Here is a 17,596-nt window from a genome sequence, read left to right on the forward strand (position 1 = left end):
TCAGTTACTCCTGAGATATATGGAATATTTATTGTTTTAACAATCTGATCGCTTTCAGCAGTATTGCTTTGCGATCGTGATTTGGCATTCAGTGCACTGTTAATTTGAGCATTATTGTAGCAATTCTGTCGTAGTGCTTCTGTAGAGGTGTTAACTACGCGCTGTTGCGTAACCTGCATTGCCACCAGGGCAGTGCAGCATTACCCCTGGGTAAAACGGTTGGGGTCAGTTGAGGTGAAACGGATCGTGGCCAGGGTTTGGTGCGAACCAATCAGACGGTTCCACGTGGGAATGTATGATTGGTTCTACCCGGCCACGAAGGGGTATAAGACGGGTGACCCAACGGACCTCGGGGAGTTATCTCCCTGCACGAAGATAGAAGACTGGGCTGAAGCCTAGCTAGGACCCTGGACCAGCCTTTCAGCCCTTCTAAGGGCTAAGGCTCGGCATACCCAGTGGTCAGGACCCACCGGGCCAGCGGTGGGTCAGATAGCCTCCCCTAGGTCCTAGCCGGAGGACTAGGATAGCGGTAGACGTGTGAGTCCTGCCAAGTCCGGAGGTTGTACCTCCTTAGGTATCAAGGAGGTTAGCGGTAGACGTGTGAGTCCCGCCAGGTCCGGAGGCTGTACCTCCCTAGGGTATCGGGTGAGGGGACCGAATATCCCTCTGTGTGTGTTAAGCGTTGTATAAGGAAATAATACAATAAACAGAGTGTGCCTCCTAAAAAAGTTTGCTCGTCCTTACAACACTGCAACTGGTGTCAGAAGTGGTTGGAAATGGAAACCAGAAGTTCAGCCCACGCGCGGAGCCAGAACGAAGATAACGCTGCCTCACCTGCAAGCACCGCCAGCTCCGCTGAAAACGCTGCCACGTTGACAGCCGCCCAGCCACCGGTTGAGCAGCCAGCCGGTCGCTCCCCCTGCCATGGGGGACGGACTCAGTGCAGCACACGGCCGTCTCGCTCAACTCGTACATGCCGCGGCCTCCATTCTCGAAGAGATCAACTTGGAGGTCGCGAGCAGGCCGAGTCAACCGCCGGCAGACATTCCCGCCATCGGCCGGGGCGGACATTTTGATTTTCCCGCCGGAGAACCACGTGATCCCGCCGGAAGCGGAAGCCAGGGGCATCCTGGGAACGCGAGGGGCCAATCACAACCCACAACGTCATCGGCACGCGACGCTGCGAATTCAAGTTCCTCAGCGGACGCCGCGTCATCACTGTACCGACATGGTACAGTAGACTCTATCGGCCGGGAAATCACCGATCTCCGGCTCGAGATGGTGCAAGCTGAGGGGGAGACGACGTCCGCCCTCCAACAACGCCTGCCCATCTTCCGGGAATTCTCATCTGAAGGGGGTGACTGGGCGGCGTTCCAGCATCGCTTCCTGAGCCACCAAGAGATGGTGGGCTGGTCGGACGCACAGGCACGAAAGGGCGACTCTTCAATCGGCCCTCCGACGGATGTCCGACGTCTACGGGCCTCCATCCAACGTCCGCAGCCGATTTTACGACAGGCGACGCCGCCCTAAAGAGTCTCCGTTGGCATTCCGGACCGCTCTACTGGCGATGGCAAGAGCGGGTTACCCTCGCATGGATGACGAGGCCATCGACCCCATCGTTCTCCAGAAGATGCTGGAGCTGGCGCGCGAGCTGCGCATCGTCATCCAAGCAGTGGACGACGACAGTATGTGCTCGCTACGAGCCGCTCGGTGCATCCACGCACATCTGCTGCTCCACACGGAATCGACCATCGCCGCCTCGGCTTCGACGTCGGAGCCTGCCAGCAGGGACGCCGAGTTCTCCCCCGACCGGGCCTTCATGGCGACCAGGTCAACGGGCCGGCGATCGTCAGACCACGCTGGTCGCCGCAACGACCAGCAGCGGGGACGGCCTGCTCCACGCGGCGACGTGACGTGCTTCAACTGTGGCCAACGAGGCCACATCTCCTCTGACTGCCGTGCGCCTCGACGACGCCCCTCCGCATCCCGGGGCCAGGACTACAGGACGTCCACGGCATCGCGGCAAAACCAGGCAAGTTGCGACGCCTCTCACGCTCGGCCCTCATTCACACCATACACACTGCAACGCACCATAAGAAGGGCTCGCGATTCGGCGTGTGATGGGGGGTATTCTGGCGTTTGTTCGCGGCCACTCGGACCTGGGCAGTGGTCTGAGTTGGCCCATAGGGTAGTCGCGGCGACGGCAGGTTCGTCCGTGGTTGTAGGATCAATCGAGGGTGTGGAATTTCGCGTGTTGGTCGATACTGGTGCGTTGGCTACGATCATTTCGGATTTGATTTACAATATACTGCCCGTACGATGCCGCCCCTTGGAATGGGTTTCTATCCCGTGTTTCGCCGCTAATGGCAGTTCACTTGGCATTATTGGGCAAATTCGGGCGCAAATTTCGATTGGAGACATTAAATTGGCAGGGCCTATTTTGGTCTCTTCTTCCCTCGCCGTGCCGTGTTTGTTAGGCACTGATTTTCTCGCAAAAATGCCTATTAAGATCCTTGTAGATCAAGGCTGCATCGAACTCCCGTCGGGTCGACGGATGGCGTTCTTGCCCACACCCTCACATCCGCGCATGGCTAGTGCCTCGGTGCAGGCGTTTGTCGCGAGCACAGTCCGCATTCCGCCAGGGACACAAATGCTCGTGCCCTTGCAACTTAAAAAGCCGCTAGCCCCGGAGGCCTTGGCACATGGCATTTTGCTGGGGCCTTCAAACGCAGCTGCTAAGGGGTTAGATTTGGTGGCTGCACAGACCCTCGTAGCAGCCGACAGGGAGCTGTTCTTGCAGGTTTTGAATGTCGGATTGTCCACAACCGTCATTTCGCAAGGAACTGTGTTCGCTCACGCGACCCCGGTGCCGTTGGGGACCGGAGTCGTGGGACACGTGCATGACACGCCGCAGGTCCCACCTCCTTCCGAATCGGATGAGAGATGGTTGGACGCGCTCTGCACAGACACGGGTGATCTGTCTCATTCGCAGCGAATTAAATTGCGCGCTCTTCTGCGAGAATTTTCCGATGTCTTCAGTAAATCTAAATTTGATATTGGCTGCACCAAGCTGCTGCGTCACCACATTGATACTGGTGACGCTGCCCCGATTCGACAAAACCCGTTTCGGCTTAGCCCGGCGGAGAAACAGCATGTTAAATCGGCTGTGGATGACATGCTGAAGGCCGATATAATTTCTCCCTCCACTAGTCCCTGGGGTGCTCCAATAGTGCTGGTCAAAAAGCACAATGGCAGTCTCCATTTTTGCGTTGATTTTCGGCGCCTAAATAAAATCTCGGTAGCGGACGCCTACCCTCTCCCTCGTATGGACGAGTCATTGGATGCCCTGGCAGGGGCGCACTATTTCTCCACCTTGGACCTTCTGTCGGGGTTTTGGCAACTCCCCCTCGACGAATCATCAAAACCTAAGACTGCTTTTCGGACACCACAGGGCCTTTTCGAGTTTAATAGATTGCCCATGGGTCTCCACTCGGCCCCAGCGACGTTCCAGAGGCTCATGGAGCTGGTCCTCGCTGGGCTCCAGTGGGACTCATGTCTCATTTATCTTGACGACGTCATCGTCTTTAGCCGCACGTTCGGCGAACACATCGAACGGTTGCGTGCTGTCTTCTTGAAAATGCGGGCCGCTAACTTGAAATTCAAGCCGCAGAAGTGTCACCTTCTGCGTGAGTCTGTGCGCTATCTGGGGCACAGTTAACCGCTCGGGCATCTCTACCGACCCTGAAAAAACCAAATGTGTTCAACATTGGCCGACCCCTACATCTGCGGGCGATGTTCGTAGTTTTATTGGTTTTGCGTCGTACTACCGCCGGTTTGTTGCTGGCTTCGCGACGATTGCCAAGCCGCTCCACGCCCTTACGTCAAAAGGGGTGGCGTTTCATTGGGGGGACGCAGAACAGGCTGCGTTCGACTCCTTGCGGAACGCGCTCGTGACGGCACCGTCCCTTGCGTACCCCGATTTTTCCGTGCCATTCGTGTTGGACACCGACGCTAGCAATACGGGGATTGGGGGTGTTCTGTCCCAAAAAGTTGATGGCATTGAAAGGGTTGTTGCCTATGGTAGCAGAGTCTTGTCTCTTGCTGAACAAAGATACTGTGTGACCAGACGTGAGCTGCTGGCCATTGTTTTTTTTATTCAGCAATACAGGCCGTACCTGTATGGTCAGCATTTTACCGTGCGATCTGATCATTCGGCTTTACAGTACGCTCTGCGGGTTGACCAACCGTCCGGGCAGCTTTCTCGGTGGCTCGAAGTCCTTCAGGACTACGATTTCAATGTCACTTACCGTAGGGGTGCACAACACACGAATGCCGATGCGTTGTCTCGCCTTCCGCCGGCTCAAAAATGTGCGTATTTTTTGGGCTCGGGCCGTTGTAAGCCGCCATTGCCTGCACAGGTTGCGCCTCTCACAACGGTGTCAGCCACGCTTCCCGCCGCCTCAGCGCCGATGTTCGATCATGCAGATCCAATGGCCAGTGACGATTTGCTGGAGCTAACTTTGGCCGAATGGGGTCGGCACCAGGGCAAGGACATGTCGTTTTTGAGGTTGCGTCGCCACGCGAATAATGCGGTTCCAAGACAGGGCAAATTTAATTCATTTGTCATGAAGCACGGCTTGTTGATGCATTGGGATGCTGACTCGTGTCAACATAAAATCGTCGTGCCATCCGCCTTGCGATGCAAGGCCGTATGGGCGGCGCATGAGCGTTTATTGCACCTGGGTGTTCATAAGACCATTGGGTTGTTACGGTTGCAATTTTTCTGCCCGGGCATGCTGCGCGACGTCACTGACATTTTGCTGGGATGCACCCATTGTGCGCAACGTAAACCGCCGGCTAAACTGGCATGTCCACCCCTGCAACCCATTTCGGTCTCTCGTATAAATGAGTTGGTGGCTCTCGATATTTTGGGCCCTTTTCCTACTACGCCACGGGGTAATAAGTACCTTCTGGTTGGGGTAGAGTATTTTACACGGTGGCCTATGGCCTGGGCCCTCCCCAACCAGTCGGCGGCGGCCGTTGTGGACGCCTTTGTTCAGGGCTACGTCCTGGACAAGGGCGCACCAGAACGGTTGCTGACCGATCAGGGAAGAAATTTTCCGGGAGCCTTGCTGAATGATGTGTGCCGCCTGTTGGGCACTAAGAAAGTGCGCACTTCACCCTACCATCCTCAGACCGACGGCATGGTGGAGCGCCTTCATAGAACTCTCACCGCTATGTTATGCCATCAGGTCGATGAATCCCACCTCGATTGGGAGTTGCAGGTTCCGGGGGTGCTCGCCGCATACCGTATGGCACCTCACGCGGCGACGGGATTTTCCCCGTTCTTTCTAATGTACGGCAGGGATGCCTTTCCTCCCACCGACGTTCGGCTGGAAATCGAACAGCCACCGCAAAAGTCAAAGCTCGTTGACCACTTGCGATTAAACCTCCGTAAGTTGGCCGATGCACGGGAGGCCGCCATTGAAAATTCGGCTTCCCGCCAACGGGCGAATTTGCGACTGCGTGACCCCCGGACGTACACGCATCGGTGGGCACCGGGAGACAGGGCATGGCTCCACTGCCCCCAGGTGCCGGTGTCCACGTCGGCCAAACTCCTCAGACCATGGCGAGGCCCGGTTGAGGTAGTGGAAGTCCTGCGTCCCCAATTTGTTAAAATTAGCTGGGGACAGCGTCGCTGGTGCGTTCACCCCTCTCAGTTAAAACCCTTCGTCACGCCACGCATCCCTCCACAACACGCACGACACGGGGGCCGAGTGCGCGACGCGTCCGACGAGCCGGATGTTGCCCCGTTGGTGCCTAACCCACAGCGCAGGCGTGTCAGTCCTCCTGCAGATGACGCGGGAGTGACGGCTCCATGCAGGCCATGTTCGGCCTCAATGGACCGTGGAGCAGCGGGTGTCCCCGTGGAGATGCCTAAAGGCCCACCGGATGCTCTGGCTCATCCTCCTCCTTCCCTTGTGCCGCCGACAAAGCCTGCCATCCCCTACGATGGTCCCGCGAAACACACGCGCGCGAAATCTCGCCGGTAGTTATAATTTTTTTTGGCATGTCTAGTGCCTTGTACATACGTTATGTTGTTAAGGGGGGTATTTATAGGGGTTGTATTGTTCTTGTTGTTCGTGAGGCACACTCACAATTATTCTACCGTTGGTAATTTCGGAGTTTCCCATTGTTGCAGCCGGGACGGCTGGAGCTTCCGAAGGAGGGGGTGATGTAGAGGTGTTAACTACACGCTGTTGCGTAACCTGCATTGCCACCAGGGCAGTGCAGCATTACCCCTGGGTACAACGGTTGGGGTCAGTCGAGGTGAAACGGATCGTGGCCAGGGTTTGGTGCGAACCAATCAGACGGTTCCACGTGGGAATGTATGATTGGTTCTACCTGGCCACGAAGGGGTATAAGACGGGTGACCCAACGGACCTCGGGGAGTTCTCTCCCTGCACGAAGATAGAAGACTGGGCTGAAGCCTAGCTAGGACCCTGGACCAGCCTTTCAGCCCTTCTAAGGGCTAAGGCTCGGCATACCCAGTGGTCAGGACCCACCGGGCCAGCGGTGGGTCAGATAGCCTCCCCTAGGTCCTAGCCGGAGGACTAGGATAGCGGTAGACGTGTGAGTCCCGCCAGGTCCGGAGGCTGTACCTCCCTAGGGTATCGGGTGAGGGGACCGAATATCCCTCTGTGTGTGTTAAGCGTTGTATAAGGAAATAATACAATAAACAGAGTGTGCCTCCTAATGAAGTCTGCTCGTCCTTACAACACTACATAATTACTAGCGAAACGTCGTACTCAGATTGTAAATGTTGTGATTGTGCGCTCCAACGCTCCGATGTGCTGTACCAGTAACGAATTGGCACGTTCTGTTCACGTGACAAACCTTACTTATTGGCTGTGTCGGGTGGTGGCGGGTTTAACGACACAACATTTATATATTGACACGATCTAACGCAAAAAAATCTGTATTATGGGATGATATTGGTCACGAAAGCCTACCACGTGTTAAACCAAATACAAGGCAGTTTACATTTTGATTTAAAGCTTTCGTGACTGCAGGGATTAATATTCTTGGTTCTTTTGGTAAAGTCACCACGTAGAAGGGAAGCAATAAAATAATAAAAATATAAAACAATAAAATTCTCACGAAGTTTCGACTGCAACACAAGCAATCATCATCAGGTGTGAAAACCACAGCAAGAAAATTTGAAAAAAGTTGCGTTTGTTTTTAACGTTTACGGTGACTTTCAGACCGCATCCATTATTTTCGTCTCCTCCCTTCCTCTTTTCCGAACATAGATGGACTCGTCCATCTGAATCACTGCCAAATCGCTCTCCGTGGTGCTAACGTTAAAAATAACCGCCACTTTTTTCAAAATTTCTTGCTGTGGTTTTCACACCTGATGATGATTGCTTGTGTTGCAGTCGAAACGTCATGAGGATTGTATTGTTTTATATTTTTATTATACTGGTAGGAACGAAGTTGTAAACTGAGTGTACCAGCCTGCAATAGATTAATGTGTCCGTCCGTCCGTCCCCTTTCAATACTTTAACGAAGTGAAATCTCGTGCTGTTGGGTGTAAAATCAGCAATAGACAGCGCAGAGACTTGATATGTCTTATTGCACCCAACATTTGGGAGTAACAATGTCATCAAATTGCGCAAAATTCCAATGTTCCTACCAGCCCACCCTGCAGGGACCTGTTTTTGTTGTGTCTCTTCTACGCGGTGGTGACTTTACCGAAAGAACCAGGAATACAAGGCAGTTTGTTCATATTATTAAAAAAAGTAAATACTGCATATCAACATTGTCGTCGTCATCATCATCAAGTAACATAGTATTGTATTTCTAAATCATTATGGTGATGTAAAAATAACACTTCTGCTGCACAGGAAAACTGTGTGAATTGCTCAATGCAACCTATGAACAAAAATGCATCTTGGAAAAACGCGTTGAACCTGGTAGAATATAATTAGAGACCAAAGCATCCCACAAGGAAAAATGCATTCTTATAAAATGGGATTAGCAATGATTTTTAGCCAAGTAATTTTATTTCACTCTTACTTATCCGGTGACAGGTACAGTGAGGGAAAAAAGTATTTGATTCCTTGCTGATTTTGTACGTTTGCTCACTGATAAATAAATTATCAGTCTACAATTTTAATGGTAGGTGTATTTGAACAGCGAGAGACAGAAAAACAACAAAAAAATCCAGAAAAACGCATGTTAATAATGTTATAAATTAATTTGCATTTTAATGAGGGAAATAAGTATTTGACCCCCTCTCAATTAGAAACATTTTTGGCTCCCAGGTGTCTTTTATACAGGTAACGAGCTGCGATTAGGAGCACACTCTTAAAGGGAGTGCTCCTAATCTCAGCTTGTTACCTGTATAAAAGACACCTGTCCACAGAAGCAATCAATCAATCAGATTCCAAACTCTCCACCATGGCCAAGACCAAAGAGCTCTCCAAGGATGTCAGGGACAAGATTGTAGACCTACACAAGGCTGGAATGGGCTACAAGACCATTGCCAAGCAGCTTGGTGAGAAGGTGACAACAGTTGGTGCGATTATTCGCAAATGGAAGAAACACAAAAGAACTGCCAATCTCCCTCGGCCTGGGGCTCCATGCAAGTTCTCACCTCGTGGAGTTGCAATGATCATGAGAACGGTGAGGAATCAGCCCAGAACTACACGGGAGGATCTTGTCAATGATCTCAAGGCAGCTGGGACCACAGTCACCAAGAAAACAATTGGTAACACACTACGCCGTAAAGGAAATCCTGCATCGCCCGCAAAGTCCCCCTGCTCAAGAAAGCACATATACATGACCATCTGAAGTTTGCCAATGAACATCTGAATGATTCAGAGGACAACTGGGTGAAAGTGTTGTGGTAAGATGAGACCAAAATGGAGCTCTTTGGCATCAACTCAACTCGCCGTGTTTGGAGGAGGAGGAATGCTGCCTATGACCCCAAGAACACCATCCCCACCGTCAAACATGGAGGTGGAAACATTATGCTTTGGGGGTGTTTTTCTGCTAAGGGGACAGAACAACTTCACTGTATCAAAGGAACGATGGACGGGGCCATGTACCGTCAAATCTTGGGTGAGAACCTCCTTCCCTCAGCCAGGGCATTGAAAATGGGTCGTGGATGGGTATTCCAGCATGACAATGACCCAAAACACACGGCCAAGGCAACAAAGGAGTGGCTCAAGAAGAAGCACATTAAGGTCCTGGAGTGGCCTAGCCAGTCTCCAGACCTTAATCCCATAGAAAATCTGTGGAGGGAGCTGAAGGTTCGAGTTGCCAAACGTCAGCCTCGAAACCTTAATGACTTGGAGAAGATCTGCAAAGAGGAGTGGCACAAAATCCCGCCTGAGATGTGTGCAAATCTGGTGGCCAACTACAAGAAACATCTGACCTCTGTGATTGCCAACAAGGGTTTTGCCACCAAGTACTAAGTCATGTTTTGCAGAGGGGTCAAATACTTATTTCCCTCATAAAAATGCAAATACATTTATTACATTTTTGAAATGCTTTTTTTTCTTGATTTTGTTGTTGTTATTCTGTCTCTCACTGTTCAAATAAACCTACCATTAAAATTATAGACTGACCATTTTTTTGTCAGTGGGCAAACGTACAAAATCAGCAGGGGATCAAATACTTTTATCCCTCACTGTACATTGTTATTAAAGGCAATGCATCCTATTGTTATAGTTACATTGTTATTGAAGACAATTCATCATATTGTTATAGTTACATTGTTATTTAAGACAATGTATCCTAGTGTTATAGTTACAATGTTATTGAAGACAATGGATCATATTGTTATAGTTACATTGTTATTGAAGACAATTCATCATATTGTAATAGTTACATTGTTATTGAAGACAATGTAACCTATTGTAATAGTTACATTGTTATTGAAGACAATGTATCCTAGTGTTATAGTTACATTGTTATTAAAGACAATGCATCATATTGTTACAGTTACATTGTTATTAAAGACAATGCATCCTAGTGTAATAGTTACATTGTTATTGAAGACAATGCATCATATTGTTATTATCAGAGTCATGTGTGTTTGCATGTTCACCCATTCACCCACCACTCACCCACGCACTTAGTCACCCACCATCGCCCCACTCTCCCCCCACTCTCCCCCCACCCTCCCCCCACTCTCCCCCCACTCTCCCCCCCCACCCCCACTCTCAGCTTCTTCTCCTTAGCGATTCTCTCCGCCCTGAGCGCTGCCACCTGGACAGGTGACAGCGGCGTCTCGTAGCTGATACCGCTGCAACAACATCAACAACATCAACAACAACATCAAAAACACCATCAACAACATCAACAACACTATCAATACCATCAACAACATCAACAACATCAACACCATAAACAACACTATCAATAGCATCAACACCATCAACACGATCAACAACATCAAAACCATCAACAACACCATCAACAACACCATCAACAACATCAACACCATAAACAACACCATCAACACCATCATCAACACCATCAACACCATCAACACCATAAACAACACTATCAATAGCATCAACACCATCAACACGATCAACAACATCAAAACCATCAACAACACCATCAACAACATCAACACCATAAACAACACCATCAACACCATCATCAACACCATCAACACCATCAACACCATAAACAACACTATCAATAGCATCAACACCATCAACACGATCAACAACATCAAAACCATCAACAACACCATCAACAACACCATCAACAACATCAACATCATAAACAACACCATCAACACCATCATCAACACCATCAACACCATCATCAACACCATCAACACCATCATCAACACCATCAACACCATCATCAACACCATCAACACCATCATCAACACCATCAACACCATCATCAACACCATCATCAACACCATCAACACCATCACCATCATCACCATCAGCGGTGTGGGGTGCTCACCTCTCCGACGGCACCGACACGTGCTTGGGATTCTTCTGGAAGAGATTTGTCCCCAACCTGAAAAGAGCGCAGCACACACACACACAGTCACACACACACAAAGTCACACACACGCACGCAGACACACACACACACGCACAGACACACACACGCACGCACGCAGACGCACACACGCACGCACGCAGACACACACACATGCACAGACACACACACGCACACGCACGCAGACACACACACATGCACAGACACACGCACGCAGACACACACACATGCACAGACACACACACACACGCACGCAGACACACACACATGCACAGACACACACGCACGCACGCAGACACACACGCACACGCACGCAGACACACACACATGCACAGACACACGCACGCAGATACACAGACATGCACAGACACACGCACGCACGCACGCAGACACACACACGCACACACGTAGACACACGCACGCGCACGCACGCACACGTAGACACACGCACGCGCACGCACGCACACGCGACGTCAGAGGGGGCGGGTGAGTGAGTGGATGAGCGGGTGGGTGGGTGAGTTTGTGGGTGAGTGAGTGGGTGAGTGGGCGAGTGAGTGGGTGAGTGGGTGAGTGAGTGGGTGGGTAGGTGAGTGAGTGGGTGAGTGAGTGGGTGGGTGAGTGGGTGGAAGAGTGTGTGTGTGGGTGGGTGGGCGGGTGAGTGGGTGAGTGGGCGGGTGAGTGAGTGGATGAGTGAGTGAGTGGGTGGGTGGGTGAGTGGGTGGGTGAGTGGGTGAGTGAGTGGGTGGGTGGGTGAGTGGGTGAGTGAGTGGGTGGGTGGGTGAGTGGGTGGGTGGGTGGGTGAGTGGGTAGGTGAGTGGGTGGGTGAGTGAGTGAGTGGGTGAGTGAGTGGGTGGGTGGGTAGGCGAGTGAGTGGGTGAGTGAGTGGGTGGGTGAGTGGGTGGAAGAGTGTGTGTGTGGGTGGGTGGGCGAGTGGGTGGAAGAGTTTGTGTGTGGGTGGGTGGGCGAGTGAATGGGTGAGTGAGTGGGTGGGTGGGTGAGTGGGCGGGTGAGTGAGTGGATGAGTGAGTGAGTGGGTGGGTGAGTGGGTGAGTGAGTGGGTGGGTGAGTGGGTGAGTGTGTGGGTGGGTGGGCGAGTGAGTGAGTGAGTGGGTGGGTGGGTGAGTGAGTGGGTGGGTGAGTGGGTGAGTGAGTGGGTGGGTGGGTGAGTGGGTGAGTGAGTGGGTGAGTGGGTGGGTGGGTGAGTGGGCAGGTGAGTGGGTGGGTGAGTGGGCGGGTGAGTTGGTGAGTGAGTGAGTGGGCAGGTGAGTGAGTGGGTGGGTGAGTGAGTGGGTGGGTGGGTGGGTGAGTGAGTGGGTGAGTAAGTGAGTGGGTGAGTGAGTGAGTGGGTGGGTGAGTGAGTGGGTGAGTGAGTGGGTGGGTGAGTGAGTGGATGAGTAAGTGAGTGGGTGAGTGAGTGGGTCGGTGAGTGAGTGAGTGGGTGAGTGAGTGAGTGGGTGAGCGAGTGAGTGGGTGGGTGAGCGTGCGGGCACCCACACGGGTTTGAGTGACATCCTGCGCTTGGCAGCGCTGCTCCGCGCCAGCTCAAACTTGGCAGAGAAGAGCTCCGTCTGAGCCGTGTGCTCGTCCTGCGCGAAGATCTGGCTGGTGCACAGCGGCTGCCTGCTCTTCGTCTACGCGGGGAGGGAGGGGAGGGAGGGGGAGGGAGGGAAGCAGTCAAATGATCATCATCACCACCACCATGAGACCCACTACAGCCATCATCATCGCCGCCATCATCATCACCACCACCATGAGACCCACTACAGCCATCATCATCGCCGCCATCATCATCACCACCACCACCATCACCATGAGACCCACTTAGCTCACCTGCTCACCCGCTCACTCGCCTACTCACCGGCTCACCCGCGGCTCGCTCGCCCGCTCACCCACTCACCCACCCACCCGCTTGCCCGCCTGCCCACTCACCCACCCACCCATCCGCTCACCCACCCGCTCGCCCACTCACCCACCCGCTCACCCACTCACCAGCGGCTCACTCACCAGCCACTCACCTTGTAGACGCCTTTGGTCTTCTGCTTCTTCTTGGGGTGGAAGTCGTAGAGGAGCTGGGGGAGACATTGAAGGCACGAAGACGGTCAGCAGCTCACCACCACCGTCACCATGGTGATGGTGAGCTCACCACCACCATGGTGACAGTCAGCTCACCATCACCGTCAGCTCACCATCACCATGGTGACAGTCAGCTCACCATCACCGTCAGCTCACCATCAGCATGGTGACAGTCAGCTCGCCACCACCGTCACCATGGTGACAGTCAGCTCACCATCACCGTCACCATGGTGACAGTCAGCTCACCATCACCGTCACCATGATGACAGTCAGCTCACCATCACCGTCACCATGGTGACAGTCAGCTCACCATCACCGTCAGCTCACCATCACTATGGTGACAGTCAGCTCACCACCACCGTCACCATGGTAACAGTCAGCTCACCATCACCATCACCACGGTGACAGTCAGCTCGTCACCACCATCACCGTCACCACGGTGACAGCTCACCATCACCGTCACCACCACCACTGTCACCATGGTGATAGTCAGCTCACCCACTCACTCACCCAGCCACCCATTCACCCATTCACCCACCCACCAACCCACTTACCCACCCACCCAGCCACCCACTCACTTACCCACCCACCCCCCCACCCAGCCACCCAGCTTGCCCTCCTCGCGTGGCACCACAACGGCCTCGTAGCGCGAGCGGCAGTGCTTGGGTGAGCGGTAGACGCGGCTCACCACGTTCACCACATCGCTCACCAGCTCCCAGTTGGGGGTGTGCGCCGGGGACACCAGGGCCAGGTTCAGCGGCAGCTCCAGCAGCTGCTGGATCGCCTGGTGAGGAGACACGGAGGGAGGGGGGGTTGGTGGGTGGGTGAGTAGTTGGGTGAGTGCGTGGGTGGGTGAGTGGGTGGGTGAGTGGGTGAGTGAGTGAGTGGGTGGGTGAGTGAGTGGGTGGGTGAGTGAGTGGGTTGGTGGGTGAGTGGGTGGGTGGGTGAGTGGGTGGGTGAGTAGTTGGGTGAGTGGGTTGGTGGGTGAGTGGGTGAGTGAGTGGGTGAGTGAGTGGGTGGGTGGGTGAGTGGGTGAGTGAGTGGGTGAGTGGGTGAGTGGGTTGGTGGATGAGTAGTTGGGTGGGTGAGTGGGTTGGTGGGTGAGTGGGTGGGTGAGTGAGTGGGTGGGTGAGTGGGTGAGTGGGTGGGTGAGTGGGTGGGTGGGTGAGTGGGTGGGTGGGTGAGTGGGTAAGTTTGTGTGTGTGTGTCTGTGGTCCGGCATGCCTAAACAGCTTTTGTTCTGCCGGATAGAGGGGGCTAAACGGGCGCGGCCCGGGCCAGAGAAGAGATGGAGTGACATGGTACAGGAGGACGTGGAGCTGAGTGGACTTGCCGATGACTGGTACCAGTAGTTTCAAGATCGGATATGTTGTTGAAAGTGGTTGTGCAATTGGCGGTTTGGAGTGTCCGTCTAAGGCTTTGATGGTCTTCCAAAGTTTTGATGAGTTTTGGCGGTGTTCAAAAGATTCGACAAACTCGTGCCAGCGTTCCCTGTTTTGGCTTGATTGATTAGCATTGTGATTTCAATATTGAAGGCCGGGAGATTTGTGGTGATGTAGGATTGTTTGTCCTAATCGTGTTCCGTTGGTTTATTAGCGTTGAGGCTTGTTTAGGGAGGCAGGGAAGGTGTTGCTTGCAGCAACCCCCCAGCGACGGTGTGCTTGGTGGTAGTCGCGATGATGTTTCTGAAATTCTTTTCAGAGTTATTTGCGGATGTGTGGCTATGGTTGATGTTGTCGGTGAATAATTATTCTGAATCATAAGTGAAAAGTGGCCAGTTTCCTTTTTTAAAGTTGTAATACAAGCGGTTTTTAGGATTTAAATGTAGATTTAAAGCTTCCGTGACTGCAGGGATTCATATTCTTGGTTCTCTCGGTAAAGTCACCACCACGTAGAAGGGAAACAATAAAATAATAAAAATATTTAAAAAAATCATTCTCACAACATTTGCAATCATCATTAAAAAAACGCCACTTTTTTTTTTCAAAATCTTCTCGCTGTGGATTTCACACCTGCTGATGATTGCATGTTTGTTTAGCAATCGAAACGTCGTGAGAATTTTATTGTTTTATTATTTTATTATTTCTCTTCTACGTGACTTTACCGAAAGCATCGAGTGAACGGTTTTTAGGAGTTTGTGAATGTTTGGCGGCATTGAGGGTCAACGCAATAGGTGGGCGGTCGGCTCCAAGGGCCTCAAAAAGACTTGCCAGTCGATTGATGAAAGGAGTTTTCCTGATGCTATTGTGTATAGTGGTGTATAGTAGTGTAGTATACAGTATTGTGTGTAGTGTATAGTAGTGTAGCCTATATTACTGTGGTGTATAGCAGGGTATAGTGTAGTGTATAGCAGTGTATATTACTAGTGTATAGTGATGTATAGTAGTGTATAGTGCAGTGTAGTGTATAGTAGTGTATATTACTAGTGTATAGTGATGTATAGTAGTGGTGTATATTGGTGTATGGTAGTGTAGTGTACATTATTGTGTGTAGTGTATAGTGTAGTGTATAGTAGTGTAGCCTATATTACTGTGTATAGCAGCGTATAGTGTAGTGTATAGCAAGGTATATTCCTATAGTGTATAGTGATGTATAGTAGTGTATAGTGCAGTGTATAGTGTAGTGTATAGTAGTGTAGCCTATATTACTCTGTATAGCAGTGTATAGTGTCGTGTATAGCAGTGTATATTACTATAGTGTATAGTGATGTATAGTAGTGTATAGTGCAGTGTTTAGTAGTGTATAGTGCAGTGTATAGCGTATTGTATAGTAGTGTAGCCTATATTACTGTGGTGTATAGCAGCGTATAGTGTAGTGCAGTGGTTCTTAACCTTGTTGGAGGTACCGAACCCCACCAGTTTCATATGCGCATTCACCGAACCCCTCTTTAGTGAAAAATAAAATGTGATTTTTTTCAAATTCAAGACAAAGATGTTTTTTACTGGTACACAAAATGAGCTGTGCATGAACATTAACTTGTTCAAAGAATAAAACCAACACAATGCATAAACTCACAACAAATTACATACCTGGAAATCAATGTGACTTCTGCTGTTGCCTTTGAGAGATCAGTTCAGATATGCGTGGCTTCACCTTGGCAAGTGCCACTCTCATGTCATTTTCACAGCAAAGTCTGTTCCTTTTCTTCGTTTTTATGTCCAGCATCCTCGAAAAGGATTGCTCACAAAGATATGTTGTAACAAATGGTATAAAAAAATCCAGGGCTTTCTTAGCAATAACTGGATACTTGTTCATTTGTCGACACCAAAACGTTGAGAGCGTTGTTGTTCTGAAGAGTTGCTGTTGAACCTGGCTCTGCTGAATTTCAATGATTTCGTCGAGGAATTCATCATTGACATCTGCTGCTTCAACAGCAAACGTGAACGGCTGTCTCACCCATGCTGGATATGACTCTCTTGTAGGGAAATATCCGTCGAGAGACTTTGCAAGCTCATCTAAGTGCGTGGCAATTGTTTGCTTCAGTTCCGTGGATACAGAAATATCTCCGATTCCAGACACATCTTCGATCTTACTTGCACAGTCGTCCAGAAGCGGGAAGTTTGCGAAGTTATTGTTCTCTGTTCGTCGTTTCCATAATGGTAGCTTTTTTTAAAAAGCCTTCAGGTGTTCTTCCGCTTCCATGATATTGACTCCACCACCCTGCATCTGCTGATTGAGATGATTGAGAGCTGCGAATATATCAGCCATGTACGCTAAAATGAGAATGAACTCAGGATTTTTGAAGCAATCTGCATGGCAGTGTTGGTGCTCTTGCAAAAACAGGGCTAATTCCACACGCATGGCAAAAACACGATTCAGCACCTGTCCCCGGGATAACCACCGAATATTAGAATGGAGCAGAAGTACCTCAAATTCAGAGCCCATTTCTTTACACAGCTCACTGAAGATGCGGTGCCTCAGAGCACTTTTTCGCACATAGTTCACACATTCCACCAGTTTTTAATACTTCTGCCATTTTTGGAGGTAAGGTTTTTGTTGCCAACGCATGCCTGTGCAGAATACAATGCGTCACAATGATGTGTGGTGCATCGGCCTTTACTAGCGCACCAAAACCAGACTTTCTTCCCAGCATGACTGGAGCTCCGTCCGTACAAACTGCAGAAACCATATCCCATGAAAGATTGTTGTCTCTGAAGAAGTCATCCACAAGCTTCTTCACATCGGCTGCCTTCGTTGTTGTTGTAAGAGGCTTACAAAATAAAAAAAACTCTTCTTTTATCATGTCGTCTTTCACATAGCGTACAAAAACAGCAAGCTGGCTTAGATCAGAAACGTCTGTGGTTTCGTCGAGTTGAAGGCTGAATTTTGCCGGGCTTGAAATCAGATCCGCGACTACTTGAGCCAAGATGTCTTTACTCATGTCTTCTATTCTGTCACTGACGGTGTCATTTGAAAGGGGAATTTGGGATAATTTACCTTCGGCCACTGTTCCGAGTATCAGATTCGCCATCTTTAATGCAGC

The 17,596-nt window shown here is 50.9% G+C and overlaps 1 protein-coding gene across 1 annotated transcript; it reads right to left on the minus strand.

The window, feature by feature from the left end:
• Positions 1–5,733: 5,733 nt before the first annotated feature.
• On the minus strand, positions 5,734–15,268 carry LOC142920536 (E1A-binding protein p400-like). Its single transcript, XM_076062819.1, has 7 exons — positions 15,218–15,268; positions 13,712–13,885; positions 13,056–13,109; positions 12,535–12,671; positions 10,999–11,055; positions 10,231–10,315; positions 5,734–5,748 (listed from the first exon to the last, which is right to left on the minus strand). The coding sequence occupies exons 1-7, from the start codon at positions 15,266–15,268 to the stop codon at positions 5,734–5,736; spliced, it is 573 nt and encodes a 190-aa protein (XP_075918934.1).
• Between the last annotated feature and the right edge of the window lie 2,328 nt (positions 15,269–17,596).

Source organism: Petromyzon marinus, unplaced genomic scaffold (assembly GCF_048934315.1).
Source record: "Petromyzon marinus isolate PM22_M1 ecotype Great Lakes invasive population unplaced genomic scaffold, UKy_Petmar_22M1.pri1.0 PM_G_Scaffold_72, whole genome shotgun sequence".
Taxonomy (NCBI): Eukaryota; Metazoa; Chordata; class Hyperoartia; order Petromyzontiformes; family Petromyzontidae; genus Petromyzon; species Petromyzon marinus.

Coding starts and splice junctions, on each gene's coding strand:
- LOC142920536 (XM_076062819.1), bottom strand. CDS start 15,268: ATGCCGCCAAACATTCACAAACTCCTAAAAACCGTTCACTCGATGCTT. Junction 13,886..15,217: donor CCGTTCACTCGATGCTTTCG/GTAAAGTCACGT, acceptor GCGATCCAGCAG/CTGCTGGAGCTGCCGCTGAA. Junction 12,672..13,055: donor AGACCAAAGGCGTCTACAAG/GTGAGTGGCTGG, acceptor CTCCCCGCGTAG/ACGAAGAGCAGGCAGCCGCT.